Source organism: Enhydra lutris, unplaced genomic scaffold (assembly GCF_002288905.1).
Source record: "Enhydra lutris kenyoni isolate GAN:26980312 unplaced genomic scaffold, ASM228890v2 scaffoldscaffold22, whole genome shotgun sequence".
Classification (NCBI taxonomy): domain Eukaryota; kingdom Metazoa; phylum Chordata; class Mammalia; order Carnivora; family Mustelidae; genus Enhydra; species Enhydra lutris.
This window is the reverse complement of record NW_019154106.1, coordinates 37,708,790-37,717,364: the sequence shown is the minus strand read 5'-3', so window position 1 is coordinate 37,717,364 and position 8,575 is coordinate 37,708,790. Positions and strand designations below refer to the sequence as shown.

General features: G+C 36.6%; 1 protein-coding gene across 2 annotated transcripts in view; it reads left to right on the top strand.

Moving 5' to 3' along the window:
- The first annotated feature begins 5,720 nt into the window (after window positions 1-5,720).
- The window catches only part of LOC111150104 (growth arrest specific 2), a 115,692-nt gene continuing 112,837 nt past the window's right edge, over window positions 5,721-8,575 (top strand). For both annotated transcript variants that reach the window (XM_022507454.1, XM_022507453.1), the window contains exon 1: window positions 5,721-5,943. In XM_022507454.1, coding sequence (XP_022363162.1) covers window positions 5,799-5,943 — 145 coding nt within the window. In that variant the 5' untranslated portion in view covers window positions 5,721-5,798. The remainder of the gene's footprint in view (window positions 5,944-8,575) is intronic.

Below are 8,575 nucleotides of genomic sequence, written 5' to 3'. Positions count from 1 at the left end.
CGATCCCAGAACCCTGAGATCATGACCTGAGCCGAAGGCAGCGGCTTAACCCACTGAGCCACCCAGGCGCCCTGAGTAGGATATTTTTAATGACTCTGTGAGTAAATAACCTTGTTATTTTGGGCAAAATATCTTAGGCCTCTAGTCTCTTATTAAAAACAAGGAATTTGGGATGCCTGGGTGGCTCAGTCAGTTAAGTGTCTGCCTTTGGCTCAGGTTATGATCTCAGGGTCCTGGAATTGAGTCCCACATCAGGCTCCTTGCTTAGCAGGGTCCTGCTTCTGCCTCTGCCTTCTGTTCTCCCTGCTTGTGCTCGCTCTCTTGTGTGCTCTCTCTCTCTCTCTCTCTGACAAATAAATAAATAAATAAAATCATTAAAAAAATAGAAATCAGGAATTTGACTGCTGTATCTTCTAATGCTCTTTTGAGTTTAAAGATTTTACTACAGACTTAGAAAAATTGATAATGAGTATCATTTTGCCATTATTCTTGGTGCTTTTTTTTTTTTTTAATTTGTGGACAAGTTGTGCCTCTTAGCCAGCGTGTAGGTCCACTTTTAAGATCTAGAATAATCTTTCTCATTAAATGTTAGACTGTTATTTTCTAATTAGGGCCTGAGGATAAGATTTGGTATTCATGACATTGGTTGAGAATATGTAGCTTCGTAGAGATGTTATTGGTTAGCCAAAATGAATCACAAAGGATGAAAGAGCTCAGAATGATGGAAAAGCCATCTAGAGTAGTCCTTGGTTATTGGTTCTTTGAATTTCAGTTGAAAGATAGCATTTTATCCTTCCAAATTTTGAAAGGGTGTTTGGCGTGTGGTGTTCTTGGTTAGCTTAATTTTTAATTTTTTAAAATGGTGTTATTGGCCTATAAATTTTCTTTCTTCATTGTTTCACACTCATAACACACAGAATTGAATAAGGATGAGGTCAGTGCTACAGATCAGAACAAAATTGGCCTTTGGGGATGGGTCCCTTGACTTCGGGTTCATTAGCTTTCTGTTTTAAATGGCTACTATTAAGGAGTCTGTGTGTGTGTGTATGTACGTGTGTGTGTGTGTGTTGGGTGGGGGGGTGTGTAGTGACACCCTTTCTCATTTACTTTGAAGGTACAGCGTTCCCTTATCTTTAACTGGTGTCAAAAATGAGGTATAATTTGTTACCAAACTTTACTTTTAAAAACACATGTAAACATCTCATTTTAGAGCTTACATTTCCTTCATCGCTTGGGATTTCATCTGCGTCAATATGAAGAAAGCTTTGGATTTTCCATTAATTATGGTTTTACTTAATCAACACTTTGTTTTTGTTTCTCCTCTTTTGACTTTTTTTAGTGATTTATAGTTCAATAAAATATTTCTATTTTGTTACAGAACTGTTTTTCTTTTTAAAATATGTCAATAGGAGTTTTATTTTGGTACATTTTCTATGAGGATGATTTGGGTTTAGCTATTACAGGGTATAAAATATAAACCAAAAAGTAGAACAAATATTTAATCTTCACAATCTCCACAATTATATATGGAGGTATTAGCCTCCATTTTACATGCTGGAGAACTCCAGTACAAAGAAAAATTCATCCTACTGGAATAGAACAGCTATTAAATAGCTAGGTAGTAGAAGTATTTGACTCCACCACTTCTGATTCCCAATCTAATATTCTATCCATTAATCAGGCTTCTCAGTGGATCTCATAGTAGACAGTAGTGATATAATATTTATAATTTTACTCTCATTTTTCTTTCTTTCCATTTATTTTCCATGCAGTACATTTTTGATAACATGTCAGCAAAGTCTAGAGAGAGACTGGAAACCATCTTGATTGTAATCAAAGCACACCTCTAGGTGGCGAGAAAGCATACTTTTTTTTCAGAGTTAAAACTATGATGTCTTCAATGGGGATTCTGGAGCAACAGACTAAACAGTCTTTAAACATGTGATATTTTACTTATGGAGTCATTAATTTTTTTTCTTCTTCCCTCGGGCTAGTTCAGTCTCATCATATTCATAATGGTTATTCCAGAATCAGTTCTACTATGGAAAGAAAGAAAAAATAATACACACACACATTCTTTGAAGATTTCTGTATTAAGTTTCTGCATGTTTTTCCCTTTAAGTTTTATTTTTCTGAATTCCAAATCCTGAGGGTTGAGTTATTCGTTTTTAGAGAGACCCATACAGCTTGGAGAAGCCATAGTTCAGAGGGTCATAGAAGCATTTCAGTCCTTCTGTCTCCAAAATAATCGGCTTTGCTTAGTACTTATCAAAGTCACTTATCAAGCTTTTAAAATATTTAGATTATCTGAACTTCCATGGTAATATCTTTCAGTGTTTAGATATATCATATAAAATGTTTTTCTTTCCCCCAAACCTAACTTTTTTTCTTCAAGTCTAATAGATCCTTAATCATTTTATTTCCCGTTTTTAAAAGCTATTCCTTGGCATCTCTTTTGGTTTTTGAAAACTTTTGAATAATTCAAAGGACCAGAAATGATCTTTCTGTTATAGTTTGTTCTTTGTGATCTAATTCAACTCATCCACTTGGTTAATGCTGAAAATTCTAAAAAGGTTACAATCTTGTACTGATCTTTTGTCTGAGTAATATAAATTTATTTGATTGTTATTCGTGCTTAATGAAATTAATGTTATTCATGTTTAGTCATTTCTGTTAGAAACTACTTCACCATGGGATAATTCTTCCACACTCCAGATTTTGATCCTAGCTGGATTCATTTCCGTGTTTCTTACTCATGTCTCTGCCATATTTAAAATCGAAGACTTTCAGGCAGTGACTTTCAGCTAAACCACAAAGTCATGCTAGGTTTGATGGTGATTTGAAATATGAAAGATGGATTAGTGGAACTTGGGTTGAAATCCTGATTTTTTCCCAAGACACGTAAACAGAAGAGCCCCTGTCTATGACAGTGACTCTAGGTCCCCGTATTTGGCAAGTGTTTAATTGTTTAACTTCTATCACCTGCTAATTAACCACTAAACCTTCTTTCTCCCACTTTTGCTTCCTGGGGAAATATAACCTTATTACTTTTCCTCTTTGTATATAATTTTGATTATGTCCAAAGCAGCATAACAAAAATTGCCTAATTACTCTGATTGTTTTTCTTACTAATCATCTATAAAGATCAGAAGATAGTTTGAATTACATTTCTGGCAAAATACAGGACACACTACATGAGAAATAAATGTGCCACTGTCAAGGAAAAGAAAAACTTCACTGTTGGAAGGACTGAGGGGAAGGATTGTGTCCCTCTGGCTCATTGAAACTGTTACATGCCATTAGGCTTACTGTAAACTATCCCTTGATGAATTCTTTGCTAGACAATGAGCTTAAGTATCTGAGGTGTCTTCTTGCTTTTACAGTGCAAAGTAGGATTCTGGTGCTTAAATGGAAGTTTGCAGAGCACATAATAGGATGTAGGTAAAGTTACTGAACTACCACATCTCACTTTCAGGAAAGTAGTGGGAGAGATTGTGTCTTGAGAAGAAAAGCATTTTCGAGGTAACCCTTTTAAGATTTCAATTAGTTATTTAAATGTATGAATCATGTGCTTAAATGTATTATTACTTAAATGTTTGTTTCTGAGGCTAGCTAGCCTATAGGAATCCTAAACAGCCACAGGGAGATGTCTTGTTTCCTGGGACTGGACCTATTTTTAAAAGAACTGGAGCAAAAATTTTTAGATTTCTGGTATTTAATCACAGGGTTTGGACAAAAGTTCAGGACATTATATGAAAAATATGATGATTGACTGCAAAAAAATAGGCAATGATGACATTCTGGCTCCTGTAATGATGATTTAGTAACCTATGACAAAATGTACTAAAAATCTTTCACTTTTGCACTGGTTCACTTTAGATAATTAGATATATACAGATTTATAAAAAATGTTTTCAAAGATAATTAATGATTTTTTTTTCAGAAAGTTATCCAAAAGCATAATTGCTTTGGAAATGAAATTGCCTATGTTTTAAGATTATACATTTATGACACTTTTTAGGTATTGACTCATGTTATCATCAGTCTTTTCTAATATTACACCAAAATGTTTGGGAAACCATCACATCTTGCAATTTTCTGAACACCAATGTTGTCTTTTTTTTTTTCCAAAAGCAGACTTAAAAGGCAAAAAATTAACCTATGCTAAGAGAATTAGAGTATAATAAGTAGAAACAAATATTTCATAAAGAATAAAACTGACAGAAGTATATACAATTTATGTTGGTAAATTTAAAATACCATAAATCTTGAACTATAGCTGAAAGCCCCATTATATCTATCGTACTCCTTGCCAGGTGCAAATATTTTCATTTTCATTAGTCATACTATATTTGGTTATTTCATATGCACTATTTGTATACAGAATACAGTCCTACACATTGTTAAACTGATGAGTTTGTTTACCTTAGCGACTTTAATATTACTCCTGTAGTCTTAGGTCCTATAAATGATGCATGCAAAGTGCTACATTCAAGACCAAGTATATATTCAAACATCCTTTCTATAACCCACGCAGGGGACTGTGCCATCTATAAGGTGGTCGGGTTAATGAATCTGTTTTGTAAAATATATCATTCTGGAAAGAATAATGGTCTTAGAGTATGAAGACCCAGGTTCAAGCCTGACTCTGTCATGATCTAGTATATATGATCTTGGTTGTCACTTACCCTCTCTTGTTTTTTATTTTATTTTATTTTATTTTGGTTGTTGTAGTTTTTTGTTTTTTTCATTAATTCTAAGATGAGGAAAGTGTAGTAGGTATTCTTTGAAAAAGCATTTCCTTTCCTGTCTCCCCACCAGTTCTCTAAACTATGAGTCCATGATAGCTTACCCATATGCAAAGAACCAAGTGCTCCGCTTAATCTTCCAGGTAATAGTTTTAAGAGTAGGGATGCCTCTGAAAAACAATCTGAGGGTTTTGGAGGAGCGTGGGATGGGAGTTTGGGTGAGCCTGGTGGTGGGTATTATGGAGGGCACGTATTGCATGGAGCCCTGGGTGTGGTGCATAAACAATGAATTCTGGAACACTGAAAAGAAATTTAAAAAATTCAAAAAATTTTTAAAAATTTAAAAAAATTTTTAAAAAATTAAAACAAAAAAAAGAGTAGGGGTGCCTGGGTGGCTCAGTCAGTTAAGCCTCTGCCTTCCGCTCAGATCATAATCCCAGGGTCCTGGGATCCAACCACGCATCAGGTGGTGAATCTGCTCCTCCCTCTCCCTCTGCCTGCAGCTCTGCCTACTTGTGCTCTCTATTATTCTGTCAAATAAATCAGTAAAATCTTTAAAAAAAAAAAAAGTAGTGATCCTAGGTTCACAGTAAATCGTGCAAATTATATCATTGCTTGTACTCAGTACTACAAATTCTGTGGAAATCTATGGTTCAGACATTAACCCAAATGTTGGGAGTTTACAATTTGGATACTAAAATTTTAATCAAGCCCTTTTTGTTACTTTTGAATAAGTGGAATTTCTTGCCTTAGAAGCTTTTTTCCAATGTGATGTTTTACATGAGCTTAGAGCTTAGTGTTTGATTTTTCTGTTTGACCTCAGATTGCTGCTGTTTCCTACCAGGTGGTTGGTCAAAAGGGATAGGCCCAGTACAGAAAAAGCAAACAGTGTCTCATGGGGTTTACTAATTAATAACCTGACCTGTCATCAAAACGTCCATGGACCTGGTTCCTTCCTATGTCATTGGCAAGAAGATTTTAACAAGAGACGTCTATATAAAAAGCAACTGCTCTTTTGTTTCCAAAACAGGTTTTACGAGTGCATAAATAATGTGCACTGCTCTGAGCCCAAAAGTGCGCAGTGGACCCGGCCTGTCTGATATGCATCAGTATAGCCAATGGCTGGCCAGCAGACATGAGGCTAATTTGCTACCGATGAAAGAAGATCTGGCCTTGTGGTTAACCAATCTATTAGGTAAGGTTATAAGATCTCATTTGGGGAGCAAAGATAACAGGTTTCCCCCCCCCTCCTCATGTCATGTCCTTCACCTAGGCATATGACAGCAACTTGGGAAGAAAGATTTCATTATTTGGATTTTACGTCTGGGAAACCTGAAGAATGTGGAAAATTTAAAGGAATTTCTCAATATCTCTCACATGAACTGTGCTTAGCAATTCCAGTGTCATGCACTGAAAGGTGGAAATGTGTGGCCAGATCCCTTATTTCATCTAGACGCTGATCTGATTGATCTTGGATTTCTCTTTCATGCAGCTGACCACTTTGGCCTGTTCTTTCGACATTGTACACAGACCACAGCCTGTGAAATCAGACTTCTAAAACTAGATTTCTTTGCCCTACTTTCGTAGCGCACCTTCTGAAACTGCTGAATGCCCACGCTTGAGAACAAAAACATCTATCCTCTGTCTAAATGAGCTAACTGGAGTCACCCAACCTTGAACTGAAATTTTTCTTCTCATTTCACTTTTATTTTTAAGTACTCTTCCAAAAGTTGTCTCTGAGAAACATGCTACCTCATATTAAGGCTGCCTCTTTTTCTTTCTTTTTTTCTTTTTTCTTTTTTTTCCCATTTCTATAGTGCCAGCATATTCATAGGATATAATTTCAACCCTGTGCAAAATGGAGTCATGCATTTAAAGAGTCGTCATCTAGAGCAGTGCTGTTTTCATTAGTAGATTTTCCCAGAGAACAGGATGAAAACCTGAGGGAAGGACCCTTATGGATATATAAGAATAGAAGATTTGAATATTGAGTAAACATAGAATTTATATGGTGCTTTATTATTTGCAGAAGGGATTTCACTAACGTTATTTTCTTATTTAAAAACTCCTTCAAGGCAAATATTTTTTTTTTCTCCCCATTTTCTAGCTGATGGAACTAAGGAGCTTAGTGAGGAGCACCCTGTTTATCTAAAGTCCTAGCAAGGTTTTGACAAGGTTTGGCAAGATTTTGGCACATTTCAGCAAGATGTTCCTTTTGCTCACCACGGCTCTGGGGTTTTGCGTGGCCACTGCACTTTTTTTTTTTTAAGATTTTATTTATTTATTTGACAGAGAGAAAGAGATCACAAGTAGGCAGAGAGAGAAGGGGAAGCAGGCTCCCTGCTGAGCAGGGAGCCTGTTGCGGGGCTCAATCCCAGAACCCTGAGATCATGATCTGAACCAAAGGCAGAGGCTTAACCCACTGAGCCACCCAGGTGCCCCCGTTACATTGTTTTAAGTCTTCATTGTGAGGGTAGATGTCTCCTTTTTCCTCAGTGTGTACACCATTTTGACGACTCTGTGTAGTGCAGCCGAAGCTACTGCCTATGGCTGTGCAGGGTTCCTGCCACAGGGTAAGGACAGAAATGCAGAAGACATTCCCGGGAAGACCCTGCACTATGCTATGGCACTATATCTGCTAGAAGGAAGGGGCTACCCCTCTTAGTAAGACATCTGTACAAAGGAGGAGGTTTTATCTTCATCACATACAGGGAGTCAAATTTGTCTAGGCAGATGGATTTTTTTTTTTCCTCTTCCTCTCCTTTTTTATTTCATTTTTTATTTTTTTGTCTCTCGAGGTTTCACTAATGTTTGTTATGTATGTGAGTAATTTATTATGAACTTTGAGCTGTCTTCAGCTGTGGGCTACCGCAAGTACAGAAGCATAGAGTGGGAGTTACAAACACAGACATGAATAGACTGCCTGCTGTGTTTGAACCCAGATCTGCCACTTACTAGCAATATGACCTTGGGCAAGTTACTTGACCTGTCTGTGCCTCAGTATCCTTTTTGGTAAAGTGGTAATAATGTTAGTGTCTCCTTTGTAGGGTTGCTGTGGGATTAAGTGATTACATTAGGTGTATCTCAGTGCTGGGCATATTGTAAATACTATACAGTTCTTCATTGTTATTCCATTTACAGAGTTCAGTGATACTGTTAAGTTGATTGTGCGGGTAAGTTTGTATATTCAACAAACGTTTGAGCGTGCTGCAGCATATTATATTAGTTTAAAAAATGGACTCTGGAATCAGAACACTTGAATTCAAATCTCAGTTCTACCGTTACCCTCCTCTTATACTAGGCAAGTGTCTTAATGCAATGTGTCTCAGTGTTGTTATCCGTAAAACAAGTATAATACTAATAACAACCCCATTGTTTGAAATTTGAATGAGATCCCCAGCTCTAGAACAAGATCTAGCACATTATAATCAACTAGCTGGTAAGTACTAACTATTTCGATTTACTGTGTTTCAGACACAATCCTCTAAGTACTGGAGAGTAAAATAGTGATTGGGAATAGAGTACCAGTTCTTATAGGGCTTGGAATAGATTGAAAAAGAAACATTTTAAATAAGGAAGTGAATAAATAATTCATTAATTAGACTTGTTTTTTTATTTTATATTTTTTAAGATTTTATTTATTTATTCGGTAGAGACACAGCGAGAAAAAGAATACAAGCAGAGGGAGTGGGAGAGAGACAAGCAGGCTCCACACTGAGCTGGGAGCCCGATGTGAGGCTCGATCCCAGGGCCCTGGGATCATGACCTGAGCTGAAGGCAGATGCTTAATGACTGAGCCACCCAGGTGCCCCTAACTGGACTTGTTT